The 19,126-nt window shown below is 34.6% G+C and overlaps 2 protein-coding genes across 2 annotated transcripts; both read left to right on the forward strand.

The window, feature by feature from the left end:
* The first annotated feature begins 14,060 nt into the window (after nt 1–14,060).
* Nucleotides 14,061–15,717, forward strand: LOC141723955 (uncharacterized protein At5g19025-like). The gene is made up of 3 exons (XM_074525930.1): nt 14,061–14,511; nt 15,166–15,200; nt 15,418–15,717. The coding sequence occupies exons 1-3, from the start codon at nt 14,148–14,150 to the stop codon at nt 15,628–15,630; spliced, it is 612 nt and encodes a 203-aa protein (XP_074382031.1). The 5' UTR covers nt 14,061–14,147; the 3' UTR covers nt 15,631–15,717.
* A 719-nt stretch (nt 15,718–16,436) lies between these two features.
* Nucleotides 16,437–18,222, forward strand: LOC141723964 (uncharacterized). Its single transcript, XM_074525938.1, has 2 exons — nt 16,437–16,900; nt 17,635–18,222. Exons 1-2 carry the CDS (start codon nt 16,456–16,458, stop codon nt 17,973–17,975), a joined length of 786 nt encoding a protein of 261 aa, XP_074382039.1. The 5' UTR covers nt 16,437–16,455; the 3' UTR covers nt 17,976–18,222.
* Nucleotides 18,223–19,126: the final 904 nt, after the last annotated feature.

Consider the following 19,126-nt stretch of genomic DNA (forward strand, 5'->3'; position numbering starts at 1 on the left):
CTAATATAGTCAAATAAAAAATTGAAAAAGAAATATGTGATACAAACTCCTGAATATGGCCGGACAACAAAAGAATCAAAATGAGGCAGCAAAAAGGTTTTCTATCTAACAGTCTTTGTGTCACCCCTTGGTTTACAAAAAAATTTAGCTTCCCCCATTGTCTTAAACACTGAACTTGCATTATATCAAATAATATGACTTGCATTATATCAAATAATATGATTATCAATATAAAATTATGCTAAAAATAAATCAATTTATACAGGAAAAATTATAATATAACCATGTGAATCATACGAAAATTCCCTGGTTATGTTTTACGAAAAACATGACAGTGTCACAATTAAATGTACATGATATGGTTGGTAAAACTACAATTGAATCTAAAAAATCACTATTTTTAAGCGTACATTTATCTTGTTAATGCTCCGTGTGAAACCTTACTATGATTTATAATTTTATATTCAATTCGCTCAACCGTAACGATTACTCGTATCGATTCGTATATTGCGAATCACCGCAAAATGCAGGGGGCTCCGATAAAATATTAAATAATCATAAATTTAGAAATTAGTTGCGAATTTATATTATATTATAATAACCGGAATGTAATATAATTTGGTATGTATTTTTTTGGTTGGTTTGGTTATCTCTTTTTATGACTCTCAGATCTTTTTAATCAAGTAATCAGGACCGTTAGATTGAAATACTAAAAGAATATACACCACTCAAACTCTCATATTCGAACCCCGCCAACAACAAATATTTATATTATTATTTATACAATACTAAAACTCTCAGGTTCGAACCCCATCAACAACAAATATTTATATTATTATTTATACATTACCCAAAAATTCAGGTTCGAATCCCGATAATAACAAATATTTATATTATTATTTATAAATATACTAATAAGATAATGATCTAAAAAGTAATTTATTATATTTTTAAATAATATAAAAATATTAATAAAGACCTGTGTATCGCACGGGTTGTAAAGTTAGTTAATTTTAAAAACTGCCAAAATTCAATAATAACCGCCAACCACTTTTTATAAATTAATATATTTTTATTATATACATACGTAAAAGATAACATATGTATATGTAGAAGCTGTTTGCGTGTTGCTTATCGCACCTATTCTAAGAAAAAGAAAAAATGTGAACGGGTATTGGATTGATGATAAAATAGAATCCTGGGACGCAAACAGTGATTCGATTGATGATGAAGAAAGAGAATTCTTGGTTCAGTTCTCCACCTTAACGACAGAAAAAAGGATTGATCAAATTATATTGAGTCTGACTCATAATGATCATTTATCAAAGAATGACTCTGGCTATCAAATGATTGAACAACCGGGAGCAATTTACTTACGATACTTAGTTGACATTCATAAAAAGTATCTAATGAATTATGAGTTCAATACATCCTGTTTAGCAGAAAGACGGATATTCCTTGCTCATTATCAGACAATCACTTATTCACAAACCTCGTGTGGGGCTAATAGTTTTCATTTCCCATCTCATGGAAAACCCTTTTCGCTCCGCTTAGCCTTATACATGATTTTAAGCGATAAATTATGCATTTCGAGGTAAAGCCTTATTATTCTTTTCGTAATGCCAAATATATTAAAGTGATTTATATTTAATTATTTTGTATTAGCTGTATTAATACGTTCATCTATGTTATGCCCAAAATTTGGTATAAACCCTGTTCGGGTCAAAACCGGGTCAATTGTTCAAAAATGAAGAAGGAACGCCTAAAATTAAGGAGTAGGTAAGATCATCTTTCCATAAAAGGAAAGAGGGTGTGCCCTATACGTAATCAGGACGCGCCCTATGGTGACAATGGTTGATGGACAGTTGCAATTGTCCATGCATGGAAGGCGCGCCCTCAAATATAGTGAGGAGGCGTGCCCAATTACTGAAGAAAGAGTGAGGAATTCCTTGATTGAATTCTTTCCTATGGTGAGCCTTAGGGTGCGCCCTAAGTGAGAGAGATAGCTTGGACAGGACTTCAATATGATTACTTGGATGGGATCTGCGGAAGATTCAAGGAAGATGGAGAATTATTATTACTAACATATTTGATGCAGGTACTCTATTGAAGAACTCCTTCTTGTAGCATATCTACAGGAAAGGCGGTGTCCGTGGTCAGAGACCTCCAGGGGTATGCCTGGACTGAAGGCCTCCTCCTGTAGTCAATGGGTGTCCTCATTGGGGATGTGGGGTGAAATCTGGTGTGTGCTTTGGGAGCTCTGTCTCTGTAGTCAACGGGTGTCCTCGTTGGGAGACTTTGGAGTATCCTGCACTTTGCACCCAAAAGCTTGAGATCACTTGTCCTGCAATCTGGTAGGGGCTCCTTATCGGGGGGACAATGATGCGTCCAACATTTGGGGTGAACCACGGCTATACCTGCGTCCGCGGACTAGAGAAACAGCTGGTAGCGGAGGGTTATCCTTGGCCAGGGAGATGCTTTATCCGTAAAGTCTCGAAGCCGCGGATGAGCCTTGGGCCTTTGTGGTGTAAAAGACGGTTTCCAGTGAGTTTCCTACTGGGCCTCGGGAAAAGAAATCTAAGCCCGTTAGGTTTCTTGTTCCCCAAGAACTACGTGGGCTTGATTCCCTATAAATAGGGATACATAGGCAAATTGTAAGGGGTCAGAAGCGAGAGCCTAAAGAGCCACGACTAACCCTAAGCAATCTCAGCCCCCAATAATTTCCACCACCAAACACTGTTCATACTTCCCGACGAACACTGTTCATCGGATCCACCGGGTACTGTTCATGTTTCCGACAAAGAACCACCGTCACAGATCTTGTTTCCGGCTACGAACCTCAAATTTTGTTGTTACTAAATTCCTCCGTCAACAAATTGGCGGTAGAAGGAGGGGCTAATCAGGATCAAAATCTCAGAAGGAAGAGATGTCTCGTCACGATGAAGGTTTTTTGACGCAAGAATTGAAGGATAGCCACGGAGGAGTTGCATACAATGGCCACAAAGGAGATCCATGAATAACTGTTTTCAGCAGGGGGGTCGAAGGAGATTTGAGTGTAGTATCTACTGCCACGAGGGAGATCCATGGATGATGATATCCAGCCATGGAGGTTGAAGTTTGCAGCCATAGCCACGAAGGAGCGAAGTTGGATGGAAAATTCGGATTTGATGGATTAAGCGATTTTCTTACACTGTTTGGGCCGTATCTCGAGTTCCGTAAGTCAGATTTGAACGATCTTGTAGTCTACGCGAAGCTTGTTGAATTCTCTTTAATTCAGAGATGATATGATTACGAGAATAAAAGTTGAGCAGTCCGAAAACAGAGGAAAACAGTAGCTGCGAATTTTTTCAAAAAATCCTAGTTGGTTTAGAAGATTGGGAGAATCATAGTTGGTTTAGAAGATTGGGAGAATCCTATTTGGTTTAGAAGATTGGGAGAAACCTATTTGGTATTGAAGGTTGGAGTATCCTATTCTAATTAGAAGATTGGAGTATCATATTCTAATTAGAAGATTGAAGAATCCTATTCGATATAGAAAATTGGGGAATCCTATTCTAATTGGAAGATTGAAGAATCTTATTCCATTAAGGAGATTGGAGAATCCTATTCCAACAAGAAGACTGCAGAATCCTATTTGATTTAGAATATTTGAGAACACTATTCAGTTCAGAGGACTTAACCAGGAGCAAATCTGAGGAGGATCGGGAGGAGAACACTCCAAGAAGAAGGCATTACTACCATGAGCTAGTCATCGCCGTTAAGATGATTCCTCGAGGTAACACTCGACTAGTTTTGTTGTATTTTTCGTTAATTATTTTTGGGACTTGTGCAGGAAGAATACTGTGAAAGAGATTTAACACGGAGGAGATCCCCACGAAAACTTAGAACGCGCCTTGATGAAGGCATTTGAGGCCCAGAGAACTTCCAACAAATTTTAGGAGAGTTCGTTGATTGGACACGTCCGTCCCTCTAGGACGCGTCCTCCAGTATCACAATCTATTAAGGCGCGCCCTCTGCATGTGAGACATTCAGCGAAAAATTTCCTTCTTAGGGCGCGCCCTCAGAAGAAAAAGTCTATGGAAGTTTTCAATGAAGATGTCTTGATGATCAGATGAGTCATAATCAATACTTGAAGAATGGCTCGACTGGAACTAATTCCTTGTCTTTCAAGACGCGCCCTTTCTTTAAGGCGCTCCCTCAGAGAAATATTGAGAGTATGATGCCCTTTATTGGGTGACACTTCGTGAGATGCCCAAGAGATGTTTCTACATTAGATGGTTTCGGCATCCCTTGAGCTTTGTAGAAGATAGAAGCCTTCTAAGAATATTGATATTTGATTTGGTTTAATTACATGAAGATTCTATAGAAGACCCTTGTCGAGGTAGATGCTCCTCTTACAGAGGACGCGCCCTCCAAGGATGATTCCCCTTGTCGAGTGGATGCTTCTCTTATAGAGGACGCGCCCTCCAAGGATGATTCCCCTTGTCGAGGTGGATGCTTCTCTTATAGAGGACGCGCCCTCCAAGGATGATTTCCCTTGTCGAGGTGGATGCGTCTCTGACAGAGGACGCGCCCTCCAAGAATGACTTCCCTTGTCGAGTTGGATGCGCCTCTTACAGAGGACGCACCCTCCAAGGATGATTTTCCTTGTTGAGATTGATGTGTCTCTGACAGAGGACGCTCCCTCCAAGGATGATTTCCCTTATTGATGTGGATGCGTTTCTGACAGAGGACGCGCCCTCCAAGGATGATTTCCCTTGTCGAGGTGGATGCGTCTCTGACAGAGGACGCGCCCTCCAAGAATGAATACCCTTGTCGAGGTAGACGCACCTCTTACAGAGGAAGCTCCCTCCAAGGATGTTTACCTTTATCAAGGTAGACGCGCCTTATCTAAAGGACGCGCCCTCCAAGGATGAACACCTTTTTTGAGCAAAACGCTCCTCGTAAAGAGGACGTGTCCTCTAATTCACAGATAATTTTATTTGAGGAAGACGCTGCCACTATAAAGGGCGCGCCCTCTAAAAGTATATGATTGTAGAAGATTGTAAAGGTTTTGAATTTGAGTTAAAATGAATCACACTATTTATGGAAAAGACGAGATCAATGATTTAGAGTTATGATTTGACAAGGAGCAAGAAATCAAATATGGAATGGTATTGTGTTGTTGATGGAAGGATCACTCTCACCAACAAAACACGTCCTCCTTTCATCAAAGATTATTTATTATTTGAAGATCAGAGAACTGGTCTTTTATTCTGATTATGCCTTCCCTTAGAGAGCGCCCTCTAATAATGACCCTTTCTGTTTAAGGCGCGCCCATGAGAAATCAATATTAGGATGAAAAAATTGAAGAAAACTCTCAAATCTTTGTTAATCGATTATGCTTTTTCAAGGTATGTGAGGTGCACACTTTTGTACAACTTCTCTTGTTTCTTACGGCGAGTTAGCTCATGTAAGCTTAGAGAAGTGGTGCATAAGTGGTAAACCTCCCTAGACAAACCAATGTTATAGCTATAAAGAAGAGAAGTGGTAGAGAGTGACAGATGTTACGTTGTGGGGTGTGAAGTTGTTGTATAGATTCATGATACGCGCATTCATCCAAGGCGCACCCTATTATGTTCAAAGAAGAAATAGAGCAGGATGAAGAAATAGAAATGAATAAGTTTGTAAGGGCATACCCTCAAATTGGTAGACGCTCATACAAATCTTTCAAGTTTGCTAGGGGGTTAAAAATTCCAATCCCATTTTCAATAGCATATGGAATTTGGGGGTAGTTGTTATGCCCAAAATTTGGTATAAACCTTGTTCGGGTCAAAACCGGGTCAATTGGTCAGAAATGAAGAAGGAACGCCTAAAATTAAGGAATAAGTAAGATCATCTTTCCATAAAAGGAAAGAGGGCGCGCCCTATACGTAATCAGGACGCGCCCTATGGTGACAATGGTTGATGGACAGTTGCAATTGTCCATGCATGGAAGGCGTGCCCTCAAACATAGTGAGGAGGCGCGCCCAATTACTGAAGAAAGGGTGATGAATTCCTTGATTGAATTCTTTCCTATGGTGAGCCTTAGGGCACGCCCTAAGTGAGAGAGATAGCTTGGACAGGACTTCATTATGATTAATTGGATGGGCTCTGTGGAAGATTCAAGGAAGATGGAGAATTATTATTACTAACATATTTGATGCAGGTACTCTATTGAAGAACTCCTTCTTGTAGCATATCTACAAGAAAGGCGGTGTCCGTGGTCAGAGACCTCCAGGGGTATGCCTGGACTGAAGGCCTCCTCCTGTAGTCAATGGATGTCCTCATTGGGGATGTGGGGTGAAATCTGGTGTGTGCTTTGGGAGCTCTGTCTCTGTAGTCAACGGGTGTCCTCGTTGGGAGACTTTGGAGTATCCTGCACTTTGCACCCAAAAGCTTGGGATCACTTGTCCTGCAATCTGGTAGGGGCTCCTTATCGGGGGACAAGGATGCGTCCAATATTTGGGGTGAACCACGGCTATACCTGCGTCCGCGGACTAGAGAAATAGCTGGTAGCGGTGGGTTATCCTTGGCCAGGGAGATGCTTTATCCGTGAAGTCTCGAAGTCGCGGACGAGCCTTGGGCCTTTGTGGTTAGGCCTCATCGCGGACATTCCTAAAGCTAGTAGAAGACGGTTTCCAGTGGGTTTCCTACTGGGCCTCGGGATAAGAAATCTAAGCCCGTTAGGTTTCTTGTTCCCCAAGAACTACGTGGGCTTGATTCCCTATAAATAGGGATACGTATGCAAATTGTAAGGGGTCAGAAGCGAGAGTCTAAAGAGCCACCACTAACCCTAAGCAATCTCAGCCCCCAATAATTTCCACCACCAAACACTGTTCATACTTCCCGACGAACACTGTTCATCGGATCCACCCGGTATCGTTCATGTTTCCGACAAAGAACCACCGTCACAGATCCTGTTTCCGGCTACGAACCTCAAATTTTGTTGTTACTAAATTCCTCCGTCAACAATCAACTTAAAGACTGTCCTAGGTCCTAACCCGAACTAAGAGTATCTCCGATAATTGGAATCATTCAAGAATGTGTCATTCTTGTCAAATAATAAAAAAAAATATTTTATATTCTCTCTTTTACACGTTATTTTTGGCTCTCAATTAAAATATTTCATTAATTGGCACCCAAAGATGCCAATAACATTAATTTTACAAAAAAAATGCATAATAGAGATAATTTAGAAGAAATGATATTTTATGCAAAACTGGAAACACATCCTAAGTTAGCGGTTCATACCAACTCACTTGTCACATCAATGACATTTTAACCACTCTAATAGAGTACTATCAAAAGTGTCAATCAATGTCATGTCACATATTTTTAACAGAGTATTAGCAGAAGTGTCAAGCAATATCATGTGACATATCTGAGTTGGGGTCGTAATTTCGTTTCAGTTCATATTCGTGTTTCTAAATGGGTTAATTTTGGGTTAAGTTAAAATTAAATAAAATCAAATATTTAAGTGGAGAAGAATAAAAACAGATTATTTTAGATCACTTTTAAGTTATGCATATCTTGTTCACTAATAATTTTTTTATGCCTACATAATAGGAATTAAATTAGGTTTCGGGTCATCGCACCCAGGTTGGCACCACCCTCCGGTAGACATGCTGTGTAAGAAGTTTGATTTTAAAGATTTTATGTTATATGTGGTGATCACTAGTAACGCAAAATAATTCGACCCGACAGATACCCGGTCTGAAATCTTAAATTTTGGATTTATCGGACTCGATTTTTAGGTTTTGGATATGGATTTAAATTTTAAACCCGAAAATTTTTGCGTTTGGATTTGGATATTAGGTATACTGATCTGAAACCCGATCCGAAATCCGAAACTCTATCTAAACCCGATCCGAACCCATAATCCGAAAAAAACCCGAATTAATATATATATATATATATATTTATATATATATATATGTAACAGCCCGCACTTCCAGCAAGTACAATTTACTAATCCAAAACTCTATTGCAAAGATGACTATTACAAAAACGCAGCTAACGGAAGTACAAAAGTTAATATGCCCCAATTTCAAGTCCTCGAACTCCAACGATTTCCAACTCAAATCTTATGACGAAACTTGAAATTGAAAGGGGTGAGCTACAAAGCCCAACAAGTACAAATTGACTAACTATTTAACTGAAAAGCAATGAGTGTTTTTAATAAAACGATTTTTATCAAAACAATAATAATTTTGTAAAAACAATTTCTAAAGTAGATCCAACCCAAAGTTTTATATTTTAAAATTCAGAATTTAAAATAAAATAGAGCAGATTTTATAACAGGTCAGAATAGAATAAAACAGAATGAACCGATAATTCTTATAAATACCACAGTCTTGATCTACGGCCACACTTTGCCAGTAGCCGGCATCTAATTCTTATTCTTATTCTCATATACCACACTTTGCCAGTGGTCGGCATCTAAAGTCCAATAATTACGCGCCCTTAATAGGTATCTAAAGTTGCACACTTGTGCGCCTAATAAGGGTATCTAAGGCTAGTTCCGGAACTATAGTGTAAATTACGAACGAGTTCGAAAATGTAGAGATTGAGTTTCAAAAGATTCTCGTATCTTATATCTTTTAAAATTCACAATAGAATTCTTATATCTTATACGGAATTCAAAAATCAGAGTATCTACTATTAAATCTAAATCGAAACTAATACAAAATACAACTTATTAATCGAAAATTCAATTACAGAGGTCACTATTACAAAAGCGCAGCTAACGGAAGTCCAAAAGTCAATCTACTCAAATACTAAGATCCTCGAACTCCAATGTTATCCAACTCGAACTCTTAGGCAAAACCTGAAATTGTAAGTAATGAGCTATACAGCCCAGCAAGTACAAATTGACTAACTATTTAACCGGAAAATATTGGGTGTTTTAATAAAACGATTTTTCTCAAAACAATAATATTTTATAAAACAATTTCTAAAGTAGATCCAACCCAAAGTTTTATATTTTAAAATTCAGAATTTAAAATAAAACAGAGCAGATTTTATAACAGATCAGAATATAATAAAACAGAATGAACCGATAATTCTTATAAATACCACAGTCTTGATCTACGACCACACTTTGCCAGTAGCCGGCATCTAATTCTTATTCTTATTCTCATATACCACACTTTGGCACTGGTCGGCATCTAAATTTCAATAATTACGCGCCCTTAATAGGTATCTAAAGTTGCACACCTGTGTGCCTAATAAGGGTATCTAAACCTAGTTCCGGAACTATAGCGTAAATTACGAACAGGTTCGAAAACGTAGAGACTGGGTTTCAAAAGATTCTCGTATCTTATTCTTATATAGTTCGAAATAGAATTCTTATATCTTATACGAAATTTGAAAATCAGAGTATCAAAACTTTTCCGAAAATAAAAGCAAGTCAAAAAGTACTTACCCCAAAGCCTGACCAGATCTGAATATAGCTTTTTTGATCCTCTAAACGACGTTATCTTGAGAAACACGAAACATGAAAGTTGAAGATAACAAAAAGACCTCTCCAAAAAGTCCAGAATCACTGAATTCTGACTTACGATGAATTTTCTACGAATTTTACAAAAAAACTGATTTTTGCTGAGAATAGTCCTACGAATTTAAATGATAAAAACAAGGAATACGAATATGGTGTATTTATAACGATAAAAAACCCTATATCTTAACCTAAAAATTATCCATATTAGAATCTGATCCAAATTTTAGGCCCAAAACTCTAATTCAATTTTAAATCCTAGTCCTTATCAAATTTTAATCATTTTAATTCTATTATTCTATTATTAATCTAATTCTAAAAATTATGAGATATTACAGTATCAAAACTTTTCCGAAAATAAAAGTAAGTCAAAAAGTACTTACCTTAAAGCCTGACCAGATCTGAATATAGCCTTTCTGACCCTCTAAACCACATTATCTTGAAAAATATAAACCACGAAAGTTGTAGAGAACAAAAAGACCTTTCCGAAAAGTCCAGGATCACTGAATTCCGACTTACGATGAATTTTCTACGAATTTTACAAGATTGCTGATTTATGTCGATAAGAGCCCTACGAATTTTATGAATAAAAATGAGGAAGACGAATATGATCTATTTATAACGATACAAAACCCTATATCTTAATCTACAAGTTATCCATATTAGAATCTGATCCAAATTTTAGGCCCGTTATTCTAATTCAATTTTAAATCCTAATCTTAATCAAATTTTAATACTTTTTTCTATTATTATATTATTAATCGATATTTAAAAATTACGGGATATTACATATATATAATATTAGAATTTTATATTACACATTATAATATTATATATATGTATATTATTTTATAATATACATTATACATATTATTCTATTATTTTTAGAATATATATTTTTATATTTATGCTAAAAATTAACTAATTATAAAGTTCAATGAAATATAATTATTCAATCATTGAAACCGGTGATAAGGTTTATAAAGTTAACAAAACATCTTTTAATGATAAATCTAAAACTAGCATAATAACTCGTGCGAGACACGGGTCATTTTCTAGAGTTTTTCAATGCATCATGCAATTATAATGTTCTTAGTTGTTTTTTCATTTGTAAATGTTGTACAATGTCTAACGTATGTCAAATAGAAGTTGATTGTTTATCTATGTGTATTATTTTCATACAAGAGATTACCAAATTACACAATATTTCTAATATAGTTCATTAAGCAAAATATATATATATTCTTGTTTGTGTTATATAATTTGAATTTAATGAACAAGAATTATTCAAAACTTAAAATTATGTAATAAATAAATTGTAATAATTTATATATGTTATTCACATTATAACTAACAAACAATCCATACTGTTTTTACGCAACCGAGTATCAATCATGGTTGCAACATAAAAATAAATTATATATTGTAAAGACTTATTATTGATATTCATGATATTTTTTTTCAAGATTTCGAAGAAAAATTGTAATTATATCGTTATTTAAATCATTTTTAAGTTTCTTTCATTACGACTTTAATATTTCTTCATATAATAATTTGATAAAATTGTATACCATTCTCCTAAAATTAAATATTTTTCAATTTCATAGAGTCTTATAAATATCACTTTAATTGATTAATTCCTTCAAATTATTGAAGAATATATATTTTTTCTTTAAATAGTATAAAATGCATTGAATCAAATGCTACAATATAGTATATATATAACTTTTATTTGAATAATTTAAAATATATGAATAATTCAAAATATTTGTACAATATTATCTTGATCAATAATTATTGCTTATTTAAAAGAATTTTTTTTTAAAAAAAGCTAGTTTTTTTAAAGTAAAAAATGAAAAATAAATTAGTTTAATATATCATCGTAGTTTTAACAAATCTCTTGAGATCTCATATCAAATTTCGAATATTTTTAAAATTGGGACAAGTCTCAAAAATAATAATACGCTATGAGTGAAAGTAGTAATTTTAATACAAATAATCATTTGACTTGATCCTATAAATACCCCAAACACATTAATTTATATTAACATAAGATATTAAAAAAATTTACATTATTGGTAAGATATTCTCGCCGAGCTTATAATTTAAATTTACTAAACGTAAAATGTGATGATATTTTTCGGCCGGGTCATGTAATCAAATTTCGGGTATTTTTTGAATAATAGGCCATGTTCTGATTTTAAATTCGAAATAAACTAAAATGCATTGCCTCATTGACTTATCTAAATATGTAATAACAATATAGATGATTTATATATAAGCAATTCTATTTTCAATATTTTTAAAAAAATTATATATGTACATTTTAATTATTTTTTATAATAAAAAATATGTTAAAAATATATGAGATATATTTTTAAACTAAAAAATGATTAATAAATAAGATAGTAATCCATTTATGTATTTTACCTAACTTTATATATGGAATTCAATTCTTTAAAATTACATGTACAAATATTCAAGTAACTATCTTTATTTTCCAGAATTCAAATAACTATCTTTAAAGTTAAATAAAATATTTATTTAGCACACTTACATATTATGTGTATGATAAAAAAACACATGTGACAATATGGTGTAGTGGTATGAGGTTGTATAGCTGAATAAAATATCTTGACTTCGATTCTCACAAACCACATCTTTTATATAAATATTAAAAATAAGGATAGTTTAGTCTTTTCAATTTTTCAATGAGACTTTTTAATCTCATGAATATTATCCCCTTGTTCAAACAAGGAAAGTTTAGTCTTTTCAATATGAATTTTTAATCTCATGAATATTATCCCCTTGTTCTCCTATTATATATAGAAGAGAAATTGGGTATCAATTGAGTTGATTTTTTAAATATTAGCTATACATATAATAACACAATTAATGATGTGGTGGAGTGGTTGAAGATGACACGTTAAAACTTTTTCTCTGCAAGTCGCGTGTTCGATCCCAAGCACTTGAAATATCAATAATTATATAAAGTTTCATATTTCGGGTTCAGATTCAGGTTTCTGGTTCGGTTATGAATATCCAATTCAAAAAAAATTCTGGTTTCGAGTATATCCGAATCCGATCCGGAATCTAATGGATCAGGTTCGGGTATTCATTTTTGGGTATTTTTTGAGTATATTTTTCAATAAAAAATCACATAATAAATCATAATATATAGATTTTCTTTAAAATTTAATATTAATGTTTAAACTTAATTTGAATTAATATATATTTCTAGTATAATAATGAACAAAAATAATATTGTTATAATAAAATAATATCACGATGAGGAAACTTAAATCATTTAGAAGATAAGAAACTTAAAATAATAATATATTGTATATATTTCAATATTTATTTGAGATATTTATATATATATACAATATTATTTGTATTTAAAATACGATTCGGGGTCGGGGATCGGGGCGGGGAGACACTAAGCCCCGCCCCCGCCCCGATCCCCGAATTTTTACATATATCTTCCTGATCCCTGCCCCGTACCCGAAAAAATCCCTGATTCCCCGCCCCGGGATTCCCCGAAGCGGGGATCAGATCGGGTCAGGAGGGGCGGGGGAAATGCCCATCCTAATGAGAATAAGGATGTGGGAACGGGGGGTTAATGGGAACGACAATAAAATGGAAACCCAAAAAATATGGTGGGTTTAATTTATCGGAATGGGATTTACATTCCCCATCCAAACACTATCATTTGGGTTTAAGATTCTGATTTCCATTAACCCATTAACCGGGCACATTAACCATCAACCAAACACCCCAATATCATGGTTAAAATTATGTAAAATTTATGGAGATGAATTTCTTTGACCAGGGACGAATACATTAACCATCAACCAAACACCTCAATATCATGGTTAAAATTATGTAAATTTATGGAGATGAATTTCTTTGACCAGGGACGAATCTAAAATATTCTATTTCAGGAGGAAGATATTCTGATTTTTCTAAGGAGTTTTTTTTTTATAATTTTTCAAATTTTTGTAATATATCATTTTATTTATGAATGTTAAAATTTATCTTAGACAATATTGTAGTAATAGTTATTTAGAAAAAAAATAAAAATCTATCGTAGTAATAATGTTGTTTCTTTTTCTTTTTCTACATAAAGTAATGTAGTGAATTTTAGATAATAAACATATATTATTTAACTATTGATTTAGTATTGTTTGTATAAAATATTTTATAAAAGATAAAATATTAATTTTAAATACCGCATATTTTCAATTTTCATATTTACTCAACACAATTAACCTGAAAAAATAATTAACAACGGACATTCAAAATTCAATATGTTACAATTCTTTAATATGTAGCATGCACATCTCATCCAGGGCTCTTTTAAATATCGATATTTGTTTTTTTTTTGTACTCGTTTTCTTTATTAGAACAAGAAATTTAGTCCTGTGCAAATTCGAACAGCAGAGAAGGTCTCTAATTCTAGATGGTTACGAAACCTTCTGGGCAATGTATTATAAGGCGGTGCTCAAATCTAATAATATATATAACTTGGTCTAACAAATTTTTCGATTTTTATCGAGTAACCGACTCATCTAAAACGTCTCATAGAAAGTCTCAACTGGATCTTTATATCGTATATCAACAATTTAGCATGGTAAAACTTATCAACATTCCGGGGATTGTTACAGTTAATTTGTTACTAAGGCTTGATCGGTTAAAGTGCGGGAAATCAGAGTGCAGGGGCTATAAGAATGATGATGAGTTTACTTATAAGATTCAGACAGAGAAGTGTTTGAAAGAGGTAACCAGTAAGGAGGTGATGCAAGTTGATAAGTTGCCGTTGTATGAAGAATTTTATGCAGATTTATCATCAGAGGATTTCATAACCGAGTTCAAGAAGGTAGCGCCGCTGAATGGGAGAGCCGTGGTGCTGTTTAAGGCCACCTGTGGGTGTCCCTATGCCAAGATCGAGGCATGGAGTTCTGAAGATAGTAGGAGGAGGCATGCAACTGCAAGTGAGTCTTTACTCGATTTTTGTTTGATTATTTATTCAATCTCGTATTGAACATTCGTGCACATAAATCCTTAGTAAGCGTGATTTTTGGTATTCGTAAATCGGTTTGTCCAGTGTGTGCCCATGGGCACATGCTAATAAAGTGTAATTGATGAGTTGTAAAAATTTTATTGATGGAGATTTTTGTACTGAGCTCTCCACCAATATTTTGTGGACACCTCGTCAAACACTAACTCTTAGCACTGCAGAAGGGTTTTGCATCGTAATTGTATGTGTAGCTAGTTTGAAAAGAATTAGATTTCATAGTCTCCTTGTTTAACTTGTCGATACCAAGCTTTGTAAAGCACCATTAGGGTGTAATGTGTATGCCACAGAGAACTTCAAGTTCTGGGATTTTTTTTGTGGAAGTGTTTTTGTTTCATTCTAAGACCTTGGGGCCTGTCGGTCTGTCATGGTTCACGTTGTTGATTATAAATCCATACTGTTGAATGTATTGTGTCGAAGTAGGAAATTGTAAATCCAGAGGGAGAGATCAGTTTAAAGTATCAGAAACATTCATGTGATTGTTTAATTTCATATTTTCTGGCAACTTACTTTCTGATGTAATTTCTTGTTATATGCACACTCAGGTACTAATGAGAAATCGTGTCTGCAGGTATAGAGGCACGCATCAAATCAGGAGAAGATGCGGTAAGGCACCTTAATTGAACTAGAGATTTGAGTTAGCATAGTATATTGAACTTGAATGCTCATTTAAAGCCTATGCATCTGTGATCTGACTACATCATACTGGTGTTGTCTAAAACTATATGACTATAACGTAATGTGGCGTAAATTATCGTTGAAACGGAGGATTTTATTTTTTTTGAAGTAATGACATGTTTTGACTATGATGTTTCTGTTCTAGGTCTGCTACATATGCAAGAAAAACTATGCAAACATTTCTGAGATCAAGCAGTTGCCATGTTCTCACTTTTTCCACGAAGAATGCATCGACAACGCGGTGAAGATCGATGGCCTGCCCCTGTGTCCGTTGTGTGATGAATGGGATGAGAGCTGGGATGAAAGCTGGATAGAGGGCTGGGATAAAAACCAGGAGGATGATTTTGTAATGGTGTGAAAGTGCAGGATCTGTTTGGCTGGTTTTGTTTACAGATAGTTGGTTTAAAGACATGTTTTTTAAAAGAACAATAAGGAAAATATATTTTCTGGTAGAACAATGTCTCCGTTTAATTTATTTTTAAAAATACTTTTAGTTAAAATAAATTATGTAATGTTATATTGAAAATACGAACATCAATCATATTTAATTTAAATTAAATTTAAACCACCTACATTGATATAAAATAATGAAAGAATAAATTTTAATTTACAATTAAAGTTGACTCCAATTAATTATAAAAAATGAAATAAAATTAATAAATCGGGACGAATAGAGTACGATATTATATATATTTGGAATTTCCTCTAATACATTTCAGTTTCGACATTCTAATCATGGTTGCAAATCGCTTCTCGGATGCGTTATCAACTTTTCGGTAATATTATATTAATATTTTCACATTAATATAGCACAACCAATAAAATATGACAAGTGTAATTTGACAATTATTTTTAAAATTCATTATAAAATTTGGGATCTTTTCAAAATTTAAAATTAAACCAATTCAAATTATTTTAGTGCACTTTAAAATTATAAATCGTGCACACCGAAATCTTAATAAACATCTCAAAATTCAAATTGAATTCAAATTTTGAAATTAGAAAAATCTTTTAAAATCTATATATTATAAATTATTCCTAAACTGGATAATCCCATCCCATTCACAGTATAATTTAGAATACCATTATTCTCGTTACTCCGAATCGGTTCCCAAAACTAATTTCAATTCCGCTATTATAAACTCAATATACTGCATCAACCAACTCAATTGAACTCAAAGCCATGACTCTAACTCTCTTATACGGCGTTCTACAAAACCTCTATAATCTCTTCTCCGCTGTTTTTCTAATCATCTATTACGTCTCTTTCTCTCTATTCCTTCTCATTGGAACTACATTAACTCTGTTATGTCTGTACGGCATTGTTACTAATAGTTTTGTCGTCGACGTCGGCTCGAAATCTCGAAAATGTGGGAAGCCAGGGTGTAAAGGTTTTAAGCATGATGATGACTATAAATACAAGGAACAGACGGAGGAGTGTTTGAGATTAGGTGGTAAGGATGTCGAGGAAGTCGATAACTTGCCAGTCAAGCACGCTAGCGAGGAGGACGATTTCGATATCGAGGTTTTGTTGGCTGAGTTGAAGAAGCGTGCGCCTGCCAATGGAAGAGGTGTGTATTTGTTTACGGATAAGTGTGGATGTCGCGTTGCCAAGCTTGAGGCCTGGGGTAAGTCACTAGGTTAACTTTTGCGATTTTACAATTATCTGATTTTTTTTCGATAATATAGTAGTACTATTGATTAAATCAAAATTTTGTGAATTGGATTGTGGTTAATTAGGTTTACGAGTTTTGTGCTTTGCATACGAGTCATTATCACCTGTTAGCCAGCGATCAATAAGTTGTACTCCCTCCGTCCCAAATTAATAGTCGTTTTAATTCATTCGATTTTGGGGAATTTAGACCCTGCTAACTTAGATTTCTAGTTATTCCCCTAGCATCGTATCTGCAGGCCTGCCTCACCTATAGTTTTTGGTTATTAATTAATAGATTTAGTTTAGAGTACGTCTATATATGTTACGTAATCAGATATTTTGATCCGGTTTGCTAGTGGACTCACCTGGTTCCAGTTTTGTTATTAATTGATTGATTCAGTTCAGAGTACATCTACATATGATACATAAGCAGATATTTTGATCCGGTTTGCTAGTGGACTCACCTGGTTCCGGCAGGCTTAGTAATATCTTGTCCTCCGGTCAGTGAGCATAATTGTTTAGGGTCTTTTGGAAGTGCTTAGACAGTAGACTGTAATCCCTTCAGAGAAGATTAGTTATTAATAGGTTACACGTCCATCCGAGTTGCTAATACGTGATGATAAACTAATATTATTATAAAGAAGTTAAATTTCTCTTCACATTTAAAGTATTGAAATTTGAATACTAACGAAGGAACTGAAAATGCAGGTATAAAGGAGCACTACATATCAAAAGAAGATGAGCTTTGCTGCATATGCCTGTCAAAATATTCAAACAAGGCTGTGCTGAGACAATTACCATGTTCTCACTTTTACCACAAAGAATGCATTGACGGTTGGATTAATACCAAGGACCGGTGTCCCTTGTGCAGGGCCAAGTTCGATAGAGATGTTCTAACAAACCAGATAAAAGTATCATGGCGGGGGGATTCAAAAACACCTTACTGGAGACGAATTGCAGGTTATGTACCTTGGTTCAAGATATTTTTTTTGATTTTCAGTGTGAGATTATTTTACATTTGCTTTCGGTTTATGTATCCCATTGTCTGATGACTCCAAGTTTGCAAATGAGCATGACCAACACATTATTGATACCAGCAAGGTATATAAAGGATTTAAAACTGCTGATGCTCTCTTTATCCTTCGTCGTTGATGGAAGTAGTACAGGTTTAGATGCGTATTATTTTAGTAATCCGAGATACATTAGGACAAGAAGATGCAAGAGGATGATCTCCTGGATAAATCTGCAGAAACAGTTGGTTAAGTCTTTATTGCTGAAACAATTGCTTCATGTCTTTGTTTTATCAACAAATGTATAGAGATTCTTTAATTAGCAAATGGATTTATGTTTAGTTAATTCTACCACAGCTTTCTGGACCTTATTTTTCCTGCAATTCTTAATTTTTGCAAGATTTAACTCATGTTGCCCCTACAGGAATGTATGAGTACACCTGAGCAACCAAACAAATCGCGAATTACTTGTTCACTTTAATTTTTGCACGTATTTTAAACTCTATTCAACACATTCTCGGGTAAATCAAAACAGAATTTTTTAAACAAATTATTTAATATTTAATTATGTGTCCGTACAAGTCCAAAAACAATGTTTGACTCTTGTGGTGGTGTTGATTTCGTGTCGTCGAATATAATGGGAGATTGGATGATGCACGGAAGGTGTTTGATAAAATGCCGAAAAGAGGCTCGGTTACGTATACGACTGTGATCATGGGTTTGGGTTAGAGTAATTGTTGCATTGAAGCTGTTGAGTTGTTTAGGGAAATGAGGGTAGCTGGTGTTACGCCTAATGAAGTGACAATGTCGAGTGTTATATCGGATTATTCACGTATTATAGGGGTTAAGATTGGTCTTGAGATGACAAATTTGGTTAATATTTTTTGTGTTGTTAATTTTCAGACATTCTAATCATGGTTCAGAATCCCTTCTCTGGCGCTCTGTCAACCTTTTACTCCTTCAGTAACACTGTTTCAACCTTATGCCCCTACTCCCGTGGTTTTGGTATAACTTTCAACATTCGTTCTCGATCAAGAATGTGTAGTAAATCAGGGTGCAGGGGTTACAAAAATGTAACTCAGTGCGAACTTTGAGTACAGTCGGAGAAGTGTTGAAAATCAGGTGGTAAGGCTGCGGAGGAAGTTGATCAGTTGCTGCAGAAGGAAGTGTTGGAACTCAGGTTTCGTATG

This window comes from Apium graveolens, chromosome 1 (genome assembly GCF_009905375.1).
Source record: "Apium graveolens cultivar Ventura chromosome 1, ASM990537v1, whole genome shotgun sequence".
In the NCBI taxonomy this organism is placed as follows: Eukaryota; Viridiplantae; Streptophyta; class Magnoliopsida; order Apiales; family Apiaceae; genus Apium; species Apium graveolens.